This window comes from Panulirus ornatus, chromosome 12 (assembly GCF_036320965.1).
Source record: "Panulirus ornatus isolate Po-2019 chromosome 12, ASM3632096v1, whole genome shotgun sequence".
Lineage (NCBI taxonomy): Eukaryota > Metazoa > Arthropoda > Malacostraca > Decapoda > Palinuridae > Panulirus > Panulirus ornatus.
The window spans coordinates 26,487,192-26,512,387 of record NC_092235.1 but is presented as its reverse complement, the minus strand read 5'-3'; the positions used below and the strand labels follow the sequence as shown (position 1 = coordinate 26,512,387).

Below are 25,196 nucleotides of genomic sequence, written 5' to 3'. Positions count from 1 at the left end.
TCTATTGTATGATATTTCTGATATAAAGTATTGACCCTTTGAAACTAAATCATCCTGGTACATGAAGTATAAGATGGGATGGGTAAGAGGTAAGTATCATGGGAAAGGCAAAATGGACATGAGAGCCAGATGGGGTAGATGATGCATCTTGCTAAATGGTGTAGATTAGCGGTAAAATTGGGTAGATAGGTGCAGAGGAATACTATGTGATGTAAGATAATGAAGGGTGAAATGATGGCCATTCTGGAAGTTGGGCAGATACCAGGAAGCATAAAATATGCGAGAGGAATACTGGTGGATGATATTCAACATGGGGTAGTTTTAAAGGACGAATAGTATGGAGTTGATGGAGTGTAAAGCGTAAATGATTGGTAATGGTCAAAGGTGACATAAAATGGAGAGGGTAACGGTTTAGATGTAGAGTTCAGTGATAGGAAAAGGTGTAAATAGGAATAAGACTGAGCAAGCGAGGTACACTTTGGGTAAATCGAAGAGGGGAGGATGGACAGAAATGTAGAAAGCTTATGGTTAATATGTAAGGACAGGCAAGGATAACTAAGATCATATACTTGTTTTCATGAAAGGTAAGACAGAAAATAACAGCTGAAACTAAGTCAAGCAAAAAAAAAAATCAAATGGAGTATAACATTCGAAAAATATATTTGTTACTGCCACACATCAAACAATTAATATCTGATTCTTTACATTAAATAACTTAAAGTTCCTCTTGTTTTAATCAATGGAGCTTGAACCATGTCTAACCGATACTTGCGCGCCCTTACCTCCTAGATTTGAACCGGAAATTGATGAGATGGCATCCCCTGGGTGTCGGTAATCTTCAACTACTTGATAATATCACATCTTCAGGCACTAACACAGAACTAGTATGAAATCTAAGCAGAACTGTACATATCTAAATCGAGCAGCTTTGAATCTCGGTCATGATAGAATTAGACATGTCATGAATTCTTTTAAGTTTTGTATGAAATTTAATTGAGGTGAATTTTTTTTAAATGTACTAGGCTTCCTGTGGATCATTAATTATGTTTTATATTAAGTATGATATGTACATAATAAATAGAGAATGGAAACTGGCTAATTTGTATAGTCTTTTTATCAATGATAATATTGCAAGATGAGATTTCCGAACGTATCTAAGCTTAGAATGAGAATGAAGTGACATTATATTCATACTTGCATTGTATTATTTTATATATTTAGTAATACAACAAAGAAGGTGTATGATACAAGATTAAAAGAAAATATTGTGATATGAATGTATATTTAAAGCCCAGAGGCTCGACCAATCAGCGTCCAGCTCTCAGGTTTAAATCTCCAGACGTACACATTCAAAGCTGACGGAGCTGAGTGCTGCAGGTATTCCACTATTTTCATGTTCTCATTCGTTCTTGATTTAATATATCGATAAAATGGTATCATTAGCTTATATCTAAGGTACAATTGGACATATTTGTGTTGAGGTTTATTAGTGAATACAGAAACAGTATAAAGAAATGTCAGCGACCTCGGACCGGCAGCCGGACGGAGTCTTGTGTTGGACAATGATAATATGAATGTATATTATGTTCACTTTTAATACCATTAAAACATACCCAAATAAAAGCTGGTAATAATCAATTGATTACAGGTAATATAAGAAGGTAAAAGGAATGGTTTCTGATGTTTCTGAAGGTTGAGAAGTTTGAAAGTTACCGAAAGGATAATATTTGAATTGTGAAATGCCTGTGAAAACCCTGATAATGTTAGGAAAAGCATGGAAGATACTGGAAAACGGTACCCTATCCGCTTAAAATGATGCCTCCATGCTAGAATGACAGTGGGTAGAATATATGAATTCAGTCCACTGAAAAATTGGTGAATAGAAGGAAACCTGTGGAAAGTAGCAGAAATGTTACCTTCATGTCTGTTCATCCTTCTACTAGCAAATAATAGAAACACCTCAAGACGACTGAATATATATATATATATATATATATATATATATATAATTTTTTTTTTTTCATACTATTCACCATTTCCCGCATTAGCAAGGTAGCGTTAAGAACAGAGGACTGGGCCTTAGAGGGAATATCCTCACCTGGCCCCCTTCTCTGTTCCTTCTTTTGGAAAATTGAAAAAGAAAAAAAAATATATATATATATATATATATATATATATATATATATATATATATATATTTATTGGACAGCTTTCCCTAATATGTATCAGAGCAGCCAAGCTGCACAACATATGATGATTGGAGTGCTTTAATATCAAAAGGCTTGGTGGATGAGGCTGTTAGTCTGGATGCTAGGTGAAAAACTGAGTCACATGAGTAGAAGTTAGCCTCTGAACTAGTGTTAGTTAAACATCGGGTAAGGTAAGACAAGGCTTGGATATGATAGTTTGACATAGTAATCCTTGGTCAAAGTCTACAGTACACTGTCAAGACACATGAAAAGGATGTTCAATTTCTTAACATCAGAAATCTTGGAATTTCAGTTCATGACTTTTGGTGGTTTTGTCATCTAGTTGAGGCAGAAGTTGCTGGCATTATCTCTGATGAGGTCCTCTGGCTGATTTCACTTGGTTGATTTTGTGATGAATTGTTTCTGACCAGTAATTGTCTTACTGTTGATGGTGTGTTTAATTGTATTTCATTTCCTTTGACAGTATAACTGCTGATATATCTGGTGGAGGAAATGCAGACCAATAAGGAGAATAACACAATTGGCTTGATTAGCAGCAGTGGAACACAGCGACTGCCACTCAAGGAAACAAATAAATCCAACGTTTCTAAAGAAAAGGAGATGGCTCAAAAAGACATTGACAGCAGTAGTGGAAGCACAGAGTAAGCCGTAGTTAATGTTTAATGTTCATTGTATAATATAGCAAGTTTTGCTGAAAAGTGTTGTTTGCATGTTGCAAACCAGGGGTATGTTGCAGCATGAACTTCCATGGTACAGCAGTTAGCATTACTGACTTTTACATGCATGGTCCACGTGGTGATCAAACCCACATAGGTTCAAATCCTGTTTACAACAGCTAGTCCATAGTCCACCCAGCTGTTTGTCTTACCCTAGGGGCTGATTGATAGAATGGGTACATGGCATGTCCTAGCTTGCATGTGCATACATACATGGGAATAAAGATATGGTACACATGTACAAGGTTACTTTCTATACATTTCCATATATTGATGAAGTTAAATGATGAAGCATTGTTAGTTGTAAGCCAAATTACTTTATTATTTTCAACGTACATTTTATAACTTATAAGATATAAAGAATGAAAAAGTTACCCTGTTAGTCAGGGTAATAATAATAAGGTAACACTTATCATGTTTGTATTAAAAGTAGAGCAGGTTGCAGTTACTACAGAAAATTATTAGATTTCATAGATAAACTTTACTTTTCTGAAATTTTTCAAATAATTTTATAAATTGACATTGTTTCTATGCTATTTTAATTTCTTTACCTCAATAGTTATAATTTCTTAATCTCAGTCGCGATAAAGAAAAGCATCGATGGTCACTTGACAATTTTGAAATTGGACGACCTCTGGGAAAGGGCAAGTTTGGCAATGTTTACTTGGCTCGTGAGAAGTGCAGCAAGTATATTGTAGCCCTCAAGGTCTTGTTTAAATCTCAACTTCAGAAGGCAAGTGTTGAGCACCAATTAAGGCGAGAAATAGAGATTCAAGCTCATCTAAGGTAAGTTGAATCATATATATATATATATATATATATATATATATATATATATATATATATATATATATATTATCTCTGGGGATAGGGGAGAAAGAATACTTCCCACATATTCCCTGCGTGTCGTAGAAGGCGACTAAAAGGGAAGGGAGCGGGGAGCTGGAAGTCCTCCCCTCTCATTTTTTTTTAATTTTCCAAAAGAAGGAACAGAGAAGGGGGCCAGGTGAGGATATTCCCTCAAGGGCCCAGTCCTCTGTTCTTAACGCTACCTCGCTATCGCGGGAAATGGCGAATAGTATGAAAGAAAGAAGAAAGATATATATATATTTTTTTTTTCTTTTTTCTTTTCTTTTTTTAATGAGCAGTTGTTCACTCATTTCTAATGGCAAATCCTATATTTTGAAGAATATATGGCACAAGTAAATTTTTCATGCAAATGGAAAACTAATATACCACTTGTTTAATAAGTTAAACTTAACTGGAAAGTGTACTGTTGGAGAGCCATCTTATTTCTTCACTGTATAATTATACTAACTCTTCTTATCTACATTTTGATGAGTCAGAATTTTATTGTAGTGATGGTTAACAGTGTGTGGAAGACCAAGTGAGGGATATACTTTGTATTTAGGAATACTCAGTGGAGATAAGTCATAAGTGATGGGATATTTTCCACACAATTTAGAACCTGTAATTAATAATTACACCTAAAATTGGATTGAAAACTGTGGTTTGATTGATATAAAACATTTATATTATTAATTTGACAAATATTTGCAAGTTGTTTGTTTGGATTTGTTGATCACCAAGCTTTGAAGTGAAATAAGTGTTGCATCTTTGGAATTCTCTCCATGCTGTATATAGTTAGTTATGATTAAATGTTCGCAGATTAAGGGAACTATTATTGACAGGCACCCAAACATCCTTCGTCTATATGGGTACTTCCATGATGATGTGCGTGTGTACCTGATTTTGGAGTATGCCCCACGTGGGGAGTTGTACAAGGAGTTACAGTTTCAACCCAATGGCCATTTTGATGAAAAAAGGTCTGCAAAATATATAATGCAGCTTGCCAATGCACTAAAGTAAGTTGTTAATTTCTCATTTTAAGATTATTAATATATAGGATTTATTATGTTGCTATTCATACCCTTAATTATGAAATATATAAAGCGAGAGTAAGAAAAAAAGTGTGAAGGGAGAAAAGTTGTAACGAGCCCCAGTGGCCCATAATGAGTTTATTTGGGGGGAATAAATAAAATTAGTTGTAGATACAGTAGGAATATTAGGTAGACACTATGTACAAGTGGTCAGTAGGAACATTTGGTAGGAGCCTCCGAAAACATTGTGCTAGAGTTGCCATCTGCCAATGGCCTGCTAAGGGTGAGGCACAAAATACCATGTATAATCATTAACTCCTATTATATTTAAATGGATTGAAACAAGCACACATAGGCAAACACTTTTCTAGAATTTAGATTTGCAGAACTGAGGTTGCTACCTGCAAACTTGCAGGTTGGCAAAATGGTAGGGGTGCCTAATTTTCATGGAGTAGGCTTGCGAAGCTATGTTATTGCTTCAGTATAAATGTTTTTATGTACTGTAAGTTATACTGCATTGTAGTAGATTGTAGTTCTCTTATTTCCTCTGCTTAGGTTAGTATGACTTTCACGTATCCCTAAATTATTATATGCAGTTTCATTACATTATGCACAACAGCTAAAGAGTGGATGTATGCAAATAAAGCCAGGAGCTAGGCAGAAACACAATCCAAGAAGAGATATGATACTCTTCATTGGCCTTGGCCTGGTATATTGACTTTAGTAAATAATTATACATTTTATAAACAAGTTTCATGTGTATCTATCCCTTACCAAAGTGGTTCTTAATTAAACCATTATTAAATGAAGAGCTTCTGATGTTAATATTACAGAATGAAAGGTGTTCCTTTTTCCTGACTTAAATATGCAATTTTATGGGTTTGTAAGATCAGAGTGAAAGGTTGATTCTTCCTTAATTTCTTCATTCTTTAATTACAGAATAAGAAAGAGATCTGAAAGTTAACTTAATTGTTTACTTTGTAAATGTTTTCAAACCTGAAAAGTGTCCTTGTGTTTGGACTGCTTTAGATTTATACAAGACCTAACTTCTTAACTGTCTTACCAGGTATTGTCACACAAAGAAGGTCATTCACCGTGATATTAAACCAGAGAACCTCCTGCTCAATCTTCGAGGAGATCTTAAAATTGCAGACTTTGGCTGGTCAGTTCATGCTCCTTCCTCCAGGTAAATGTGCTGGTTGTGATAGATTGATAAGCTTGTTATTATTAATATAGAGTGATGATGATGTGAATGGTTCATTCTCATTCAAAATTAGCTCCCTTGTGTACATATAGGAACTTGTTAAAGTCATTTGCTAATCACTAAAGACTTCTTGGATTAAGCAAAGTCTATGTAATGAACTCTTCCAAAAAAAAATTTCCCACATGAAAACCATGAAGCTGTTTGGAGGTAATTACTCCCCTTAGTGAAGATTTTGAAATCTTAATCTTTTGCTTCAGTGTTGGTGTTGTAGGCCCAGATGAGTTGTGCAATTTACAGGATGCTTGTAAAAAGTAAGGCAGCACTGACTGTTTCTTTACAGATATGATTGATAATGCTCCCATTTCAATTTAATAAGAATCTTAACAAGGTATGCATTTCTAAGGTTTGAAATTATTTACCAGGGAATGTTACATTTTTCTAATATCAGACCAGTCTTTTAATCTAAGGTTAAGTTCTCACAATCAGACATCTTGTTTGCCATGCAAGGAATATAGAAATTTTAAAAGAAAAGATTCCTTTATCAGCAAAGTTACATCACTTAGGTTGTGCAGATACATCCTTGTAGATCTAGTATCAATTTTCTTGAAAAGGATACATATAAAAGTATGTATGTAATTAAAGTAATTCGCCCCAACAGATGTATTTAAGTCATAGTGTTATGTTTGACGAGTGGCATCTATATGTACTTGTCTTGCTATGTGGGATTTGCAGCCCCGAATATAACCTTTGAAGTTTTAGTTGAAAGCCCCTATTCTCAATCTGCCTTGTATTGTTACTGAGAGACAGGATTGCCATTACAGATTAGATGAAAATCATTGGTCTTATTCTACTCCATTATATACATTGCATTTAACAAATGTTAGCATCCCATAGGGTGCCTGAACATGTACTGGGGTACTGGCACCAGACAAATGAATGCATCATTATGAAGTTTTCTAACTACATGTATTTTTGAAACTAGAATATCTAATCTGCAGCCATTTTAAATCTTGCACGTACTGTACTTAGAAATTATATATATTTGAATGAATATAAAAACGTTAACCAAAATGTGCAATTTGATGGGTTGCTTTTTGTCCATAAAACCTTTTAACTCTGTTTCTCTTAAATCTTATTTTTGAACTTTAAAATGGTATACTAAAAGATGTGCTTTCCTAAATGACAGGCGTACAACTTTGTGTGGTACCTTGGACTACCTACCACCTGAAATGGTTGAAGGGAAGGCTCATGATGAGAAGGTTGATCTTTGGTCTCTAGGAGTCTTATGCTATGAGTTTATCTGTGGCAAACCCCCTTTTGAATCAGAATCAAACACAGACACATACAAACGTATTTGCAGTGTAGATCTTCGGTTTCCTTCACACGTCTCTGATAAAGCAAAAGATTTAATGGTCCAGGTAAGATTTTTAACAATATTTCTTCATCATGTTTTGATACCATAATAATTTCCTACTTTAACTATCCTAAATGAGTTACATATCTCCCTTATTCCATACTGTCAGCAGTTGTAAACTTGCAGTTTTCTGTAAAAATATTTTTTAAGTTAGTATTCATATGGCAGTCCATTATTTAAAACATTTTATTAAACTGCATTTTCACTTTCCCAAAATAGGAACAGAAGTAGCAAAATGAGTAATTTTCCTCAAAAACTCAGTTCTTCATGCTTCATTGGTTAAGTGGAAAAGGCAAGCATGTATATAAAAAATGAGAATCTGATGGTAAGAATGTTGTGCTTATCTGATCCACCCATTAAACCAGGAATGGAGTAATGATAATACATAGGTAGAAATATATAGTAACTTACAGTTGAGAAAGTATTCCTCAATAAAATGAAAATGAAAATTGTGAACAGCTTGTAGAGTTATATAGAAAAAAGATTGGTGTGTGGGAATACCAGCTTTGAAAAAATTTGCATGTATATGTTGGTGAGGTAGTATGTTTGAGGAAAGGAACCTGGATGTTTTGGCTCTGAGTGAAACGAAGCTCAAGGGTAAAGGGGAAGAGTGGTTTGGGAATGTCTTGGGAGTAAAGTCAGGGGTTAGTGAGAGGACAAGAGCAAGGGAAGGAGTAGCACTCCTCCTGAAACAGGAGTGGTGGGAGTATGTGATCGAGTGTAAGAAGGTAAATTCTAGATTGATATGGGTAAAACTGAAAGTTGATGGAGAGAGATGGGTGATTATTGGTGCATATGCATCTGGGCATGAAAAGAAAGATCATGAGGCAAGTGTTTTGGGAGCAGCTGAATGAGTGTGTTAGTGGTTTTGATGCACAAGACCGGGTTATAGTGATGGGTGATTTGAATGCAAAGGTGAGTAATGTGGCAGTTGAGGGAATAATTGGTATACATGGGGTGTTCAGTGTTGTAAATGGAAATGGTGATGAGCTTGTAGATTTATGTGCTGAAAAAGGACTGGTGATTGGGAATACCTGGTTTAAAAAGAGAGATATACATAAGTATACGTATGTTAGTTGGAGAGATGGCCAGAGAGCATTATTGGATTACGTGTTAATTGATAGGCACGCGAAAGAGAGACTTTTGGATGTTAATGTGCTGAGAGGTGCAATTGGAGGGATGTCTGATCATTATCTTGTGGAGGCGAAGGTGAAGATTTGTAGGTGTTTTCAGAAAAGAAGAGAGAATGTTGGGGTGAAGAGAGTAGTGAGAGTAAGTGAGCTTGGGAAGGAGACTTGGGTGAGGAAGTACCAGGAGAGACTGAGTACAGAATGGAAAAAGGTGAGAACAAAGGAGGTAAGGGGAGTGGGGGGTTGGAATGGGATGTATTTAGGGAAGCAGTGATGGCTTGCACATAAGATGCTTGTGGCATGAGAAGCGTGGGAGGTGGGTTGATTAGAAAGGGTAGTGAGTGGTGGGATGAAGAAGTAAGATTATTAGTGAAAGAGAAGAGAGAGGCATTTGGACGATTTTTGCTGGGAAAAAATGGAAATGAGTGGGAGATGTATAAAAGAGGCAGGAGGTTAAGAGAAAGGTGCAAGAGGTGAAAAAGAGGGCAAATGAGAGTTGGGGTGAGAGAGTATCATTAGATTTTCGGGAGAATGAAAAGATGTTTTGGAAGGAGGTAAATAAAGTGCGTAAGACAAGGGAGCAAATGGGAACTTCAGTGAAGGGGGCTAATGGGGAGGTGATAACAAGTAGTGGTGATGTGAGAAGGAGATGGAGTGAGTATTTTGAAGGTTTGTTGAATGCGTTTGATGATAGAGTGGCAGATATAGGGTGTTTTGGTCGAAGTGGTGTGCAAAGTGAGAGGGTTAGGGAAAATGATTTGGTAAACAGAGACGAGGTAGTAAAAGCTTTGCGGAAGATGAAAGCTGGCAAGGCAGCAGGTTTGGATGGTATTGCAGTGGAATTTATTAAAAAAGGGGGGTGACTGTATTGTTGACTGGTAGGTAAGGTTATTTAATGTATGTATGATTCATGGTGAGGTGCCTGAGGATTGGCGGAATGCTTGCATAGTGCCATTGTACAAAGGCAAAGGGGATGAGAGTGAGTGCTCAAATTACAGAGGTATAAGTTTGTTGAGTATTCCTGGTAAATTATATGGGAGGGTATTGACTGAGAGGGTGAAGGCATGTACAGAGCATCAGATTGGGGAAGAGCAGTGTGGTTTCAGAAGTGGTAGAGGATGTGTGGATCAGGTGTTTGCTTTGAAGAATGTATGTGAGAAATACAAATGGATTTGTATGTAGCATTTATGGATCTGGAGAACGCATATGATTAGAGTTGATAGAGATGCTCTGTGGAAGGTATTAAGAATATATGGTGTGGGAGGCAAGTTGTTAGAAGCAATGAAAAGTTTTTATCGAGGATGTAAGACATGTGTACATGTAGGAAGAGAGGAAAGTGATTGGTTCTCGGTGAATGTAGGTTTGCGGCAGGGGTGAGTGATGTCTCCATGGTTGTTTAATTTGTTTATGGATGGGGTTGTTGGGGAGGTGAATGCAAGAGTTTTGGAAAGAGGGGCAAGTATGAAGTCTGTTGTGGATGAGAGAGCTTGGGAAGTGAGTCAGTTGTTGTTCGCTGATGATACAGCGCTGGTGGCTGATTCATGTGAGAAACTGCAGAAGCTGGTGACTGAGTTTGGTAAAGTGTGTGAAAGAAGAAAGTTCAGAGTAAATGTGAATAAGAGCAAGGTTATTAGGTACAGTAGGGTTGAGGGTCAAGTCATTGGGAGGTAAGTTTGAATGGAGGAAAACTGGAGGAAGTAAAGTGTTTTAGATATCTGGGAGTGGATCTGGCAGCGGATGGAACCATGGAAGCGCAAGTGAATCATAGGGTGGGGGAGGGGGCAAAAATTCTGGGAGCCTTGAAGAATGTTTGTTTGGAAGTTGAGAACATTATCTCCGGAAGCAAAAATGGGTATGTTTGAAGGAATAGTGGTTCCAACAATGTTGTATGGTTGCGAAGCGTGGGCTGTGGATAGAGTTGTGCGCAGGAGGGTGGATGTGCTGGAAATGAGATGTTTGAGGGCAATATGTGGTGTGAGGTGGTTTGATCGAGTAAGTAATGTAAGGGTAAGAGAGATGTGTGGAAATAAAAAGAGTGTGGTTGAGAGAGCAGAAGAGGGTGTTTTGAAATGGTTTGGTCACATGGAGAGAATGAGTGAGGAAAGATTGACCAAGAGGATATATGTGTCAGAGGTGGTGGGAATGAGAAGTGGGAGACCAAATTGGAGGTGGAAAGATGGAGTGAAGAAGATTTTGAGTGATCGGGGCCTGAACATGCAGGAGGGTGAAAGGCGTGCAAGGAATAGAGTGAATTGGAACAATGTGGTATACCGGGGTCGATGTGCTGTCAATGGATTGAACCAGGGCATGTGAAGCGTTTGGGGTAAACCATGGAAAGTTCTGTGAGGCCTGGATGTGGAGAGGGAGCTGTGGTTTCGATGCATTATTACATGACAGCAAGAGACTGAGTGTGAACGAATGGGGCCTTTGTTGTCTTTTCCTAGCGCTACCTCGCACACATGAGGGGGGAGGGGGTTGTTATTCCATGTGTGGCGAGGTGGCGATGGGAATAAATAAAGGCAGACAGTGTGAATTATGTACCTGTGTATATATGTATATGTGTGTGTGTGTATACATATGTATACATTGAGATGTATAGGTATGTATATTTGCGTGTGAGGACGTATATGTATATACATGTGAATGTGGGTGGGTTGGGCCATTCTTTCATCTCTTTCCTTGCGCTACCTCGCTAGCGCAAGGGGAAACAGCGACAAAGCAAATTAAATAAAAATAAATAAAAATGGTGAATGGGACTGGGGTTCAACGGGCATTATTGCATAGCACTAATTAATAAACCTATAAAGGAGAGACTGCTGTTTGTAAACGTACTGAAAGGGGCAGTTGGTAGAATGTTTAGTCAATTCTAGATGGCAGAAACAGTGAAAATTTGTAACAGTTTAGAGAAAACAGAAAATGACATTGATGTAAAGAAGTGAATGAGCTTTGAAAAGAGGCTTGTTTACAGAGATACCAGGAAAGAGTTGGTGATAAACTGCAGAAAATGAGAGTAAATGAAACTTAAGAGAATGTGCTAGGAATGGGCATCAGAGAGATAGATTGGGAAGCATTGCTCAAATATACAGCTGAGCTGTTTGGTATGCAGAATGGAAGGTGAGATATGGGCATTTGAAAATTGGTAGTGAGTGGTGGGATGAAGAAGGTCAGTTAAAAAAAGAGAAGTGAGAGGTATATGGGGTATAACTGCAGGGAAGGAATATGAGGTACAATAAAAAGTGGTAGCAGGTCAAGAGGAAGGTACAGGGGCTGAAAGAGAGGGCAAATGAGATATGGGATGAGAGCATTAGCATTCTCTAAAGAGAATAAGAAAATGGGAGCATCAGTTAGGGGAACAGGTGGAAAAGTTGGTAAAAGGCAAAGAAGAGGTAAAGAGGAGATGGCGTGAGTATTTTGGAGGAATGTTAACTTTGTTGGTTAATAGGGTGGTGGGTGTAGGGTGTTTGGGAAAAGGAGGTATGCATAGCAAAAGAATCAAGGTGAATGCTTTGTTGACAAGAAAAGAGTTGGTGTAATGGTATGGCTATACAAAAAGAGTATATTAAATTCTTTTGAATTTGTAAAGTACTAGAACCTAATGGTTATTCACCACTCTTTAGGTTGAAAAAGATATATAGAAACTTACAACTATTTACATAAAATTATGTATTGTAGCTTAAAAGTAAAGCAAAGAGAAAGTGTTGCTGATTAAGTTACAAATATATATATTAAAGGGGAAGTTTGTAAAAGATGTTAGTCCAGAGTAGTTTTTACAAGATACCCAGTAAAGAAGCATATGAAGATCAGCTGCATGCATACTAGTGAGAGATGGCATTGTGTATCGAGTTGATAGAGTATTTGTAAACTAGACAATAGGACATTCACCAGGAGATTCCCAACACTTATCCAGCATTCTCTTTAACTTGTGCCTATTTCCCTAATTCTCTTTTTACTTCATTATACCTTATTTCTTACCCTTACATAGAACCACAATATTTTTCAGCCTCACCAAAGTAATTGTGATACTCTTACCAATCTGGTGATTTCCCCTATAAGTTTGCTAATCTTACCACTCTGATAATTCTTGACAGTTGCTGAGGCACAACCCACGTGAACGTTTGAGCCTTGATGGTGTTTTGCAACATCCCTGGATTGTAGAACTGACCAAAGACCTCAACCCACCATGTCACCATGCATAGTGATTACCTGCTTTATCTGTGAGACAACATTTTATGAGAATTGTTTTAAGTAACAAACAGATATTTGAAATATCATATATTTACAAGTCAGGTCATATCAGTAAATAGTTACTACAACTGAATAATATCGGAACTCTTTCATACTTTCTTAGTAAAATTATTTTCTCATTGCCAAATTGATTATTATCTTTGCCACTGAAATGTAACATTTTTATTAAGAACATAATTTCACATTAGAGCATTTCAAAGCAAATAATTTTTTGTACACATTTCAAATTATGGCCCCACTTGTATGTGGACAGCCCACACAGGAGGGAAAAGTGTTTGCCACTAATAGGTCATCAAAGTGTCACTGATAAATCTTACAGATCATGTGACCTTTGTAATTCCAGTTATTGGACCACACTGTTTGTCATTGAGTTATGAATTAAGTTGCTCTAATAGTTTTTTCACTGCTTTTACTAATAAACTAGAAGGGACATGGCAGATAGAGTTGTGCATTCTTTTGCAGTTCTGAGAGTACATTCTTGTTCTTTGTGCTCAGCCTAATTGTGATGCATTCTGTCCTAGTCACCATCAACTGAAGATTCTGGCTTTGCTTAGCTAACTCAGCCTCACGAAAGTGGACACTGTTAGTGGGAAGTTAAACTTATTGACATCTACATCCTTATGTAAGGATTGCCTTACATGTGGAGATTGCATTAAGAATGCTTATCCGAACAACACTTACATGTACAAATTAGGTTTGTAACTATCTTTTAATTTATGGTGTAATAAAGTTGTAAAGATTATGCTTTATCTTTTTTTTTTTGTACAGAGGTATTGATTAACCTATTGTGATAGATTTTTTTTATTGGTCATTAAAGTACTAAGTCTCTAATGGCCCCAAAATACAGTGAAGCATGAGTGATTAAATTAATAATGAAATGGATTAACCCATTAGCTTTGTATTTCTCCATAATTTTATATTAAGGTTATTCAATCCAATTGCTATAGTACATAATGGTCTGGTTATTTGTAAGTTAAAGCCCAGCATATAACTAGCCCTACCCATCTTTGCTCTGGATTAAGCTTATCCTTCACATCATTGATTTGGATAAAGCTTACCCTCCCCATCTGTGGCATGCTTTGCTGTAATGTTTGTAAATATGTAAGCCAGAACAAATGAAAAACTGTAATTTGATTAGATATATTTAGTAGATTAGGTTTAGTTGCTGCTAGTATAGTGAAATTAATCATATAGCAGCAGCTTTAATGGATATTGGAGTGGTTGTTACTTAAATTCATAGTCAATATCTAAGTTGATCCTTCCCTGTAAAAGATAAGGTTCACAGTTTGTGACTTGATTTCTGCTGTCCTCACTTTTTCATTTAAAAACATGATGTATTGGTACAGAATATTTCTTGCACTTTGAACAAGAAAATTGTGACTATGAAACTATGTGAATGGTAAATATGTTCATTCAACTAATATAACATACTAACGCTAATTCTGTTGATCTTAATGTGCCATTTGTTCATATTGTAATGTCGATGGATCTGTCTTCAGGTAGTAAATGAAAAGATGTTTTGTTTGCATACATATACTGCTTTATCATTGTTATTCCAGTTAACATTCTTAACTTGGTTCATGAGTGTTTAGGATATTTTTCATTTGCTGAGATATTAGTTACTTCAGATTATCATTATTGTACATTTACTTAGAAGGGTAGCAAGTCTGCCTTAAGGATTGGTGTCCCCCATGTCTTGCCAGCCTGTAGGGTTGGCGCTGAGGATCTCATATGCTAAAGTTATTCTCCAAAAGGTACATTTATGCACTTGATCCATCCCATGTGAATGGTTAAGGATTTAAGGGGTCCTAACCACCTCAAATGCCCCCCCCCCAAAAAAAAAAAAAATATATATATATATATATATATATATATGCTGTAAAACTAAAGGTATTTTCCTTGTTCTAATATTTTTAATGCTATAAAACCATATAACATTCAAATACCCTTGATTTAAATGTATGACCATATCTTGCTTACAGGTACACTACACCCTGCCCATGCTGAAATTTTAAGGGGTTTATTCTTTTTTTTTTTTTTTTTTTTTTTTTTTTTTTTTTTTTTGATAGCAACTGTTCCTTGCACAAAGAGGTTCCTGGGTTATGGAAATACCTCGATAGTCTGAGTTATTGTGTGCCATAGACAAGTGTACTGATATGTAGTTGAAGGAAACCATGGTACAAGCAGAACATCAAATTTCAGCTTTCTCTCTCAATAGTAAGTATCTTCACCTCTCAAATCCCTAAAACCATTGTCTATAATTTTTCATGATCACTATTTTCATTGCAGCACACTTCAAAGGGATACCAAAACCAAGTTACTGTAGGTTCAGCAATTAGGCTGCCTCACTGCTTTTCATTCTTGACAACTGCTTTGGCTATCGAGCAACACAGGGTGTTGCCAATGGCAATAAGTGTGATGCCACCAACTTTCTTCTTAAGTGCAGAGAGGGGAGCATTCAAAAAAGGGGTCTTACAGACCAGGGAATATTATCAGCAAGGCTGACTGACATCTTAGGTAAATTTGGTCAGGAGCTTTTTGGCAGCCTTCCCTATGATGGAATAGACCATTTCTTTGATGTATTGATGTCTTAAATACAGTCTTACCTCCTGCTGAACCACCTGGGAAGAACAAGGTAATGTTATTGATCTCTGAATCACTATGAGTCAGTAGCTGGTTGGGAAAGGCATATGAAAGGGAGTCATTACTGTCACTAGATGCATACAGTGGGCATTTCTACATTAGGGCTTGAGCTGTGGTATAATTTCTGGACACTAAAGTGCCCTCAGTGGTGTTGCCACTCTGTCTTACTGCTTACTAGAGCTCTATTTTGTGGGCTTGAAGGAACTGGAAGTATGTCTTTGTTGTTGAAAATTCCTACACTGGTGCTTTAATGATGAATAAAACAAGGGACCTGTCATCTTTGCCTCGGACAGTGAAGCAAGTGTTCCTGAAAAGGTGTTACCAAATAGCTTTGTTGGTATTAGTTTTGACTGGGTTTGTAGAGCTTTCACTAAACCCAGAGCTTTCACTGACTTCTTCCAGGAAACATGTACATACTACTTGTATGCAGTGACAGGCTGCTTTCAGTAGGGACTGTAGATTACAAGAGTGTATCACTGTTTAAGGTCATATGATCTCTGTGTATGGAGAAAAGTAAAGACTGAACATATAACACATGCAATGAAGAGTTAAATATATGATAGGTTCCGTAGTTTAAAGAAATGATTAATGTTTAAGACTATATAATCTCATAATTTAGCTTATACAATCAGTGTAATAAATTACCTAAACTTTACATATTTCCCTAAGCATGAGTTTGATATTTGATAGTAGTCTTGATATAATAATCTTTGGGTTATTTTATAAAGCCCTCATGAAATGCCTGAAGTTCAGCATATTTTTGTCTGTAGATATTTACTAGTTTATTTTATGTACTACAATATTATATACTATAAAAATAACTTATGTTCAGGTTCGTCCCTAAATGTTAATGCTGAGGCCACTATGTGTTTCATTACATTACTGTGTATGATTGTGTGTAAATACCTTAGACATTAAGTTAGATATATTAAGTTGCTTCGTTCATAACAGCATCATTCAATATGCCCCTCATAACAGGTTGTTGAGCATTTATGCGCTGACTGTTAGAAACATTTATCAGTGTCATGCTTATACATTAAAAGAACTGTGCTAATTAATAAATTATTTTTATCTTAAAAAGTAAATTTGTTGTAATTTTCTTTTATATTCCTGCATATTATACCTTACTCTGTTGCTATCTACATAGAGTCACTTGAGAATATAGACATAATTCATCAGAAGAGTCCTTTATTTTGTCTGGAGTGAAGTTAACAGCATTCCAAACCACTGTATCACATATCTTGATAGCTATTTTCTGCACATTAATATCACTGGTGAAACTTTTACTAGCATATGCCCTTCCACCTTGTATACCTTTCCTCAAACATACTACCTATCTCTCCTTTTCTCTCATCTTGGTTACATCCACACACATTTAGACACCCCAATCTAAGCCTTCGAGGAGGATGAGCACTCCCTGCGTGACTCCTTCTTCTGTTTCCCCTTTTAGAAATGCCTGTCAGGGAGGATGGAGTCCCCTAACATGACATCCATTGATAGATGACCCAGTTTAATCACTGTCAACTGGCTAGGCCTGGTACAGTTGTGCATCATCCTTCACACTAACTAACCAAAAAAGAAAATGCAGGTGAGAATCAATCTTAGACCACCAGGCTTGAAGAATACAGTGTTGTTATTTATAAACCATGAAAATATCCAAAGTTGATAGTTTTCCTAACATGGTTGTAGTTACAAAACACTCAATTTACTCCCCATAAATCATGTTAAAGACAGTCAGCTGAGAATTCTCATCCATATTTTTCCGGATTTTACTAAATACTTTCTTTGCTAACTGTCGGTGTTTTATCTTTCTTGAAATAATTAATTCTCCAAACAAGTAAACACCCATAGACTGGTCCTTTACCAGAAACCTTTCAACTTCATCTAAATCATCATAATTATTCTTTATGACCAGTTCACACCATCTGTGTCGGACATCTCCACACTGATCTTTCATGTTGTAATGTTCATATATCTGACTTAAAGTATTTTTACTTAACTTTGGTAACTGCAGTAAGTATTCAAGGAGCAACACCAACTCATCAGGAAAAATAAATGCATTAAGTTCTACCTTAACCTTCTTTGCAGCCTGGCCTGGCTTTTTCTTAGATTTGTTGATCTGTTCCCAAAACAGGTAGTGTTGTCTCACTTCTGAAACCAAATCACTGGAAATATTCTCATACATCTCTTTTATTTCATCATTTAATCCTGGTTGGTGAAGCCAAATTCTGTACAGTCTTTCTTGGGTAAAATCTTTGTCTATGACATGAGGAAATGTATTAGTGAAATGATCTAATACATGCTTTGACAAAATAAGCTGCCCATGGTATATTGATACAAATTCTTTTATCATGGCATTAAACTCTGTGCTTCCCACCAATTTACTTAAAAACTTGAGGAGAAAGTAACCTTTTAGATAATGTACTTGCAAAAATGCCTTTTCTACATTCAATCCATTCTTAACATAAGTCACACCATCTGCACCTACAAGATCTTTTCCTTGCATGGGTCTAAGAGTCTGAAGCTCTTCAGTGGAATTTTCCAATTCACTTGCAAGGGTTCTGTACCGTATGTGGGCTCTAAGACTTGATAAGTTGCTCAGCATTTCCTTGTTAACCGCCTTACAGGAGGTTATCAAAAAATCCTTTTCTTCCTCTAAAACCTGACTATTATATGTCTCATACCAAACCAAATTCTTGTGAAGAAATTTACCCACTTCAGAGGGTCCCTCTTTTAGCAATTTCACTCCATCTTCCGTATATTCAGTGTGTTTACAGCATGTGAAGCATTCTTCATCGATTGCATTTGCATATTTGTCATGTAAACCAGATGTTTTACTGTCATACCTTGTATTCACATATTCAAACCTCTGGATGCCTTGTCCATGATTCAGCTCTCCACACCCCCTAGTATCCACAGGTCCTTTATCCGCTACACCACTGAGGGAACTTTTGCCACACTTTGAATAAGCCCTTACTTTACCTTTACACCCTTTTTTATCATCAGCTCTTTCCCATTCCTGATGAGAGCTCCCATATGAAGTGTGCTCTGAGAAAGTGTACTTATCCTTCTGATATGCTAAGGCAGCTTCTCCATAGATTGAGTCCTCCATGTACGTAGCAAATCCTTCGCTTAACCACTCCTCCGTCCAGTCTTGGGCACCAATGACAATGCCAAACCAGGCATGGCTGTCAAATTTTGTTTTATTAATATGAATAATAATAAAACTTACATAAAATAACAGCCATGTTTGGGAAAATAAATAACTTCAAAATAACTGTAACATTCGCTTGCAAGTAAAATCATTGAAAAATAAATAAAGGAAACAAAATACGAAATTATAATATTTCAAATATTATGTAAAATTTTACTGATTATATATTAATGGAGAGAAACTGTAATTCAAGCAAAGTGTAAGTGTGCATTACTTTGTAAAGAGCGTTGTCTTTTCAGTCGTAGTATTAGCAGTGTTTTATGCACTACTGCTACTAAAGAAAAAAATGAATAAAATACAACAACTGCTTAATTCTACCAAATATTCAATGTTCCACACTCTCAAGCAATCTGCTCCCATTTTTATGACTAACCTCTCAAACACCTTGTATAATTCATTATTTAACTTCGCGACCAACCCTTATGCAAATCAACGCACTATGGCCATTAACATCTCTCACTTCCAAGGCCTGCTCATATAACTTTTGCTAACTTTTCTCAGAAATTCTAAGGCCATGGCAAATATCCTCATAAACAACATCTTGAACCTTGTCTATATGACTGATAATACTGATTAGATGAGATATATGGTGGATGATGATACAATGTACTACAGTGCAACACTTAGGGATATAACTGCATTTAATCTTATTATCTAGACTCTTTAGGTGATATGTGGTTTCTGTAGTTCAACTCCATTAATGTCAATGTTGGTGCTGGTTAGGTGGTGACACTTCTAAGGATATAAATAACAATAATTTTAATGTTACTTTATGGTGATACAGGAGGCAGTATTGCACTGGAAAACTATTCAAACCAAACTTAACCCCTATCAACATTTTCCTAACTAATGCTCTCGAAAACTTGTAAAAAAAAAGGTACTATACAACTGGAGTGAATACTCAAACTTAAACTTCTACTTAAGCTGTCCAAAGCTTACAAAAAGGCTCATAAGTAATATACACCAAAACTTGAGTATTTTCAAGAAAAATCACAGGCTGGTTCTAATTCTTTTCTGAGCAACAAGTGGTAAGTTTATGAAGCCAACTTCAGGAAGGATGCCAGTAGCACACTGGAAGTAGTGAAAGTAGAAGAACTGGAAGTGCACAGAGAAACTTGATGCACGAGACAATTTATAGTGTAAATCATAGAAGCCTACATAATGTAGCAAATGCATAACTTTATACATCAATGTAAAACAGTCTCAATTAGTAGAATGGTGATGAAATGATAGTGGTCGAGATAAATAGTATGAATTGTACTGGTAGAAATTAAGATCTTAAAGGTAAGGATGAGTAAAGATATCAATAAGGTATTTGGTGTTAGGTATTCAATAAAGATGTATCAACTAATCTTACAATGATAGCAAGGTTATGTATGATAAAGATGCAGTTCCAAAGAGAGAGATATTAAGGGCTGGAAATGTTTTGGATATCAGTACAAGGATATGGATAAGACCAAAAAAGGATGATGGAAAAGTGTGCTCTCCTTTTTCTATTCTCTCTGATAACACTAATCCTATGGAAGAGTCTGATCACACAATCACATTACCCATAAAAATACACAAATACACTATTAGATTGTGTTCATATTTTTTCTACATTATGTATTGAGTAAAAAAACTAGTAATTCAAAGCAAAAGAGGTTCCAATTTTAGATAACTGAAATATTTAATATCCTCATCAATAAAAAAACATTAACCACACTTTTACCATCTATTTAATGGCTATACTGTATAACACATAATTGTAACTTACCTTATTTCATGTGCCAAGCGGATATATGTAGATGGGTCATCTAAAACAATTGATGGGGACAGGAAGATCAGATTGGGAGATGCCAAACCCAAGCTTCCAAAACATGGTGGGAGAATGACTACCTCCAGTCTGCGACAGGGATATATACCAAGAAGGCGAATGGCAGCTTTTAAGGCATATGGAAGGAAAGAACTCAAAGGCTTTATTGATGCTCCACATGAAGGTGGGTAGACTAATGTTAGAGGTGTCTCATAATTCCAAAGCTCAGGTTTCATGTGACATGGGTACTCATAGTGACAACAGGTATATTTAATTTTTATGGCCTTTATTTGCTCTCCTTTTTCTATTCTCTCTGATAAATCTTTTGAGTTTACTGTGGGCAGAACTTTAATCTTCCATTTCCCAATAGCAATAGCTATGGTTGCAATGGGAAGAACCATTGTAGTGTAATAATAATGGCAAAACTTTGAAACTTCCTTGTTAGTATTGTCTCCACTACATAAAGCATCTTCCTCCATACCTATAAAGCAAAAGTCTTTATCCATGTGCTTTTGGGTTGCAGTATTATTCATAATATCCTCTACAGAACTAACATATGTTACCGGTCTACTATCTCCTGTCATTGAGACAGTGTATTCTTTGCTGACTGTAATCCAAGCTTGCCAAGTAGCCATAGCTGTTGGGGGATCTTGACAAGGAAGAAGTGAACGGTTGTTTATTACTGCTGCAGGAGTAAATAGACAGGGATTGCCATCTACATCATTTCTCCAAAGAAGAGATTTTCCTTGTGGGGTTGTTTCATATGTAATACAAACAACTTGAGGAAACTCTCTAAGATTCTTTATGCCTTCCTTCCAGATTCTGATGCACCATGAGCTGACTGTATATTGCAAGGGTACTTGATTTCTACTACACCAGAAATCAATGGCAGTTCTACACACTCTGGGACAATATGGATGTAAATACTGTTGTAAGTCAATCCCCTCACATATAACTTCAGTTACACTACTCATTTTGATGTCACAACAATCCAGAATAACTTCAAAATCTTTATCCATCATCTCTTTCATTCTGGAAACTGGTTCATTTATGGAACATTGACCATCAGAATCCTTAACATGTTCAGTACTCTTTCTAAAGTAATTTGTACCACTGTCTGAACACAAACAATCTCTTGTACAACACTTGCCTCTTTTCTCGCATGATGTAGTTGGCTCAAAAAATATAAAAACCTTCCCTTGAATTACTTTAGTATGAAAGTTGGGTTCTAGTTGAATGAGGTAGTGTCTGGCTCGAATGTCACTGATATTTGACAGTAGAGGCAAGTCGTGGTCACTCATACTGAACTAAAATAGATTTTAGATGTGAACTACGGTATACTTTACCAGTTACTTGTACTGTTATCATGGATTTCCTCCAGATTCAAGATATATTTACCTATACCCACAAGGTAATGACAGTACAACACCATTCCGACTTCAATTTGAAGCTGTACCTTTGACAACACATGAATCCTGAAAAAAAAAGAGATATACCAGTGTATATATATATATATATATATATATATATATATATATAATAAAACATGTATACAAACAATTCTGCCCCAGGATCCCCTAGATAAAGGGTCCGGGGGATGTATAAAGTACAATAATCATATCAAGAGTAATAATATTTATTCATTATCATTATATATATATATATATATATATATATATATATATATATATATATATATATTTAATATTTTTTATTATACTTGATTGCAGTTTCCCGCATCAGTGAGGTAGCATCAGGAAACAGGCAAAGAATGGCCCATCCACACATATACACATAAATGCCCATACATGCACATATACATACATATAAATATTGACATATACACATAAATATACATATACACAGGCAAATACATGTATACACATGTACATATTCGTACTTGCTAGCCTTCATCCATTCCTGACACCACCCCACAGAAAACAGCATCACTACCCCCTGCTTCAGCGAGGTAGCATCAGGAAAACACACTAAAAAGGCTACATTTGTTTACACTCAGTGTAATGCACTGAAAACACAGCTCCCTATCCACATCCAGGCCCCACAGACCTTTCCATGGTTTACCCCAGACATTTCATATGTCCTGGTTGGTCTACTGACAGCATGTTGACCCTGGTATACCACACAAATCCCTCTGTTTCTCTAAATACTTCTCACACAAATTCACACATTCTTGAAAGAAAACATGTGATCCATACATCCTCTACCATTCCTATACCCTCAATGTTCCTCCCCAGTATGATGCATGCCACCACCTTTTGAATCACCAATCCCTTTCATAGAACTTACCAAGTGAACTATCTCGCTGATGCAGAAACAGCGAATGTGTAAGATATAAGAAAGCCTAGGTTCCTTCTCATTTTACATGAAATTCTCAAAACGTTTTTGTAAATGTGCATAAGAATGTATCAGTGTTCCCATCAACATTAATTATTTTTCGAGGGTTAGAGATAAATTTAAAATCTAATCAGAGAAGTAGCTTTGGGATAAGAAATTATTGTGCAATGGTAATGTAGGATAACAGACTGAGTGACTCTTGAAGCATTTCTCATTTATCAACCTTGTACTAGAATATCAAAAAAAAAAAAAAAGGAATCAAAGGTGAGGAGGGCTATGAAGATCTTGGAAAACGTGGGGTGAATTAACACAAAAGTCAGTGACCCAACCATGGAAAGTTACAGAACCTAAGAACACCTAATCTGACTTGCTGTACCAAGAATATTTACCTTAATCTTTTATTTTAAAGTCAAGATTTATCAATGACTTTATCGTCTGCTGTGTCCTGCCAGTGAACGACTGATTCCTTCAGTGAATATGTTTGCATTCACACAAATGGACAAAACACAGCAAAACTAAATAGCTGCAGACCATACCAATCAAAGTTCCCTAATAACACTGAAAAATTGGGATGTATCAAGTATTAGGCTGGGTTTGATGAAGAATTCATAAGTCACGATGATATATACAAGTGATTTATATCCTTCTACGTAAAATAACTGAAATTTCCTTGATCTTCACAGCCATCACCATTATGAACTCAAAAGTCCTAATGAATTATGATTCAAGAAATTTGCCTCATAATAAGCCACTGCATTCTATTACCCACAAACAAGACCAACGCACACCAAAATCACTTATTTCATTGATAATTCCATAGAGGACCTAAACTGAAGCTTTGCCTTACATATATTATTTTGGGAGGAGGAAACGAGACCATAGCGATGACCTGTAATTTCAGTGGTCAACACAATCATTGGGGTAAGACTGAACGACCTCTGAGTACGACGGTACGACCTGTGAGGGCGAGGGTACTACCTTGGTCATGATATCTCGGTCTTTATTTGAATTAAGGATTGGGTCAAAGGTCACACTGTCATGCTGAGATTAGTACCGTTGTGCTTAAGGGTCGAACAATCGTACTCATGGGTCAATATTACCGTGTTCAGGGATTCAATTGTTCTACCTTTACTCAAAGTCGGTGAATAATGATGGAAGAAGGCCAAAACTATATACATTACTGAACAACATAAGGGAAGGTTATTAATACCAACAGCTGTCACGGAAAGTCATTAAATCTAAAAAAATAATGAGATGAGTAATATCAGGTCGTTATTTAGCTGCCACATTAGACATCATCAGTAATTAATTTGGAGGTATAAGATTCTCTAAAACAAAACTAATCTTAAAGTCATGCTTTAACACAGGATTTAATATTGCTTACCTTAAATGACTGTTGAATAAATAGAGTATAATTGGAAATATTGCTCATAGTTCTTTAGTAAATTAGAAAAACATTGCGATATATGGCAACTCATAGTCTGGTCGCTTATGTATCAAGTTTGACACATGTGTCAACATGTGTTAATATTATGTTTCTTCTAAGGCATATTGGTAGAATTTTATTAATTAGAATAAAGAGCTTTGTTAATGTGGATGTAAAAGAAATATCAACATTTAAAGTTAACGGTTCCAGAAGAAAATCAATTCATATCGGTATCCACTTATGGGGGGGGCCATATGATACAGTGTAGCACTTTAAGAACATATCCTGTCAGTTGATGTATTGCCTTTTATTATCATATTATTTCGTGATATCACCATACACCGAAATTCAGGTCTGCGTATTACCATTATGATACTGTGTATCGCCATTTACCAGTGTAATAATGGGTATAATTCCAATATACCAGTAAGTATATCATCATATTACCTCACAATTCAGTATAACCCATTACCTGTCAGTACATTTCCTTACCAATCACAATTTTACTGCAGTAATCTATGTTATACGTGCCAGAACCCGAGTTGTCAGTTATTGTCATAACCCAATCTCTACCTATTATTGGGTCACACCTGACTGTTACTGTGCCAGAACCCGACCTCTTTTATCTTCCCAGAACCCAACCTCTGACTGTGGTGCAAAAACCCGACCTACAACTGTTACTGTGCCAGACACCCAATCGCTGAGAGTAACTGTGACACAAACTGGCCCACAACCGTCACTGTGCCAGACCCCAACCAACGACTGTAACCATGTTGACTGTTGCAGACCCAGCACCCAACTTCTGATTATTCTTGTCCCAGAACCCGACCTCGTTGTTACTGTGCCAAAAACCCGATCACCGGGGGTATAACTGTGTTATTATCTGATCTCTGACTGTTGCTGTGCCCTAATCCGACCACTTACTGTAGCTGTCCCAAACTGGCCCCTAACCGTGCCCGATCCC

General features: G+C 36.4%; 2 protein-coding genes across 2 annotated transcripts; one reads left to right on the top strand and one right to left on the bottom strand.

Annotated features, from left to right (window-relative positions):
• The first annotated feature begins 1,278 nt into the window (after window positions 1–1,278).
• LOC139751917 (aurora kinase-like) lies at window positions 1,279–16,527 on the top strand. The gene is made up of 7 exons (XM_071667616.1): window positions 1,279–1,377; window positions 2,674–2,851; window positions 3,506–3,712; window positions 4,618–4,791; window positions 5,873–5,992; window positions 7,197–7,428; window positions 12,643–16,527. The coding sequence occupies exons 2-7, from the start codon at window positions 2,703–2,705 to the stop codon at window positions 12,748–12,750; spliced, it is 990 nt and encodes a 329-aa protein (XP_071523717.1). The 5' UTR covers window positions 1,279–1,377; window positions 2,674–2,702; the 3' UTR covers window positions 12,751–16,527.
• On the bottom strand, window positions 14,819–24,310 carry LOC139751916 (aminopeptidase O-like). The gene is made up of 3 exons (XM_071667615.1): window positions 24,191–24,310; window positions 20,413–21,926; window positions 14,819–18,630 (listed from the first exon to the last, which is right to left on the bottom strand). Exons 2-3 carry the CDS (start codon window positions 21,750–21,752, stop codon window positions 17,148–17,150), a joined length of 2,823 nt encoding a protein of 940 aa, XP_071523716.1. The 5' UTR covers window positions 21,753–21,926; window positions 24,191–24,310; the 3' UTR covers window positions 14,819–17,147.
• Between the last annotated feature and the right edge of the window lie 886 nt (window positions 24,311–25,196).

Excerpts from the sequence above, each read along its gene's own strand:
- LOC139751917 (XM_071667616.1), top strand. The coding sequence starts at position 2,703 with ATGCAGACCAATAAGGAGAATAACACAATTGGCTTGATTAGCAGCAGT. Across the intron at positions 5,993-7,196 it reads GTTCATGCTCCTTCCTCCAG|GCGTACAACTTTGTGTGGTA; the intron begins GTAAATGTGCTG and ends CCTAAATGACAG. Across the intron at positions 7,429-12,642 it reads CAAAAGATTTAATGGTCCAG|TTGCTGAGGCACAACCCACG; the intron begins GTAAGATTTTTA and ends AATTCTTGACAG.
- LOC139751916 (XM_071667615.1), bottom strand. The coding sequence starts at position 21,752 with ATGAGTGACCACGACTTGCCTCTACTGTCAAATATCAGTGACATTCGA. Across the intron at positions 18,631-20,412 it reads CGCTTGGCACATGAAATAAG|CCATGCCTGGTTTGGCATTG; the intron begins GTAAGTTACAAT and ends AAAATTTGACAG.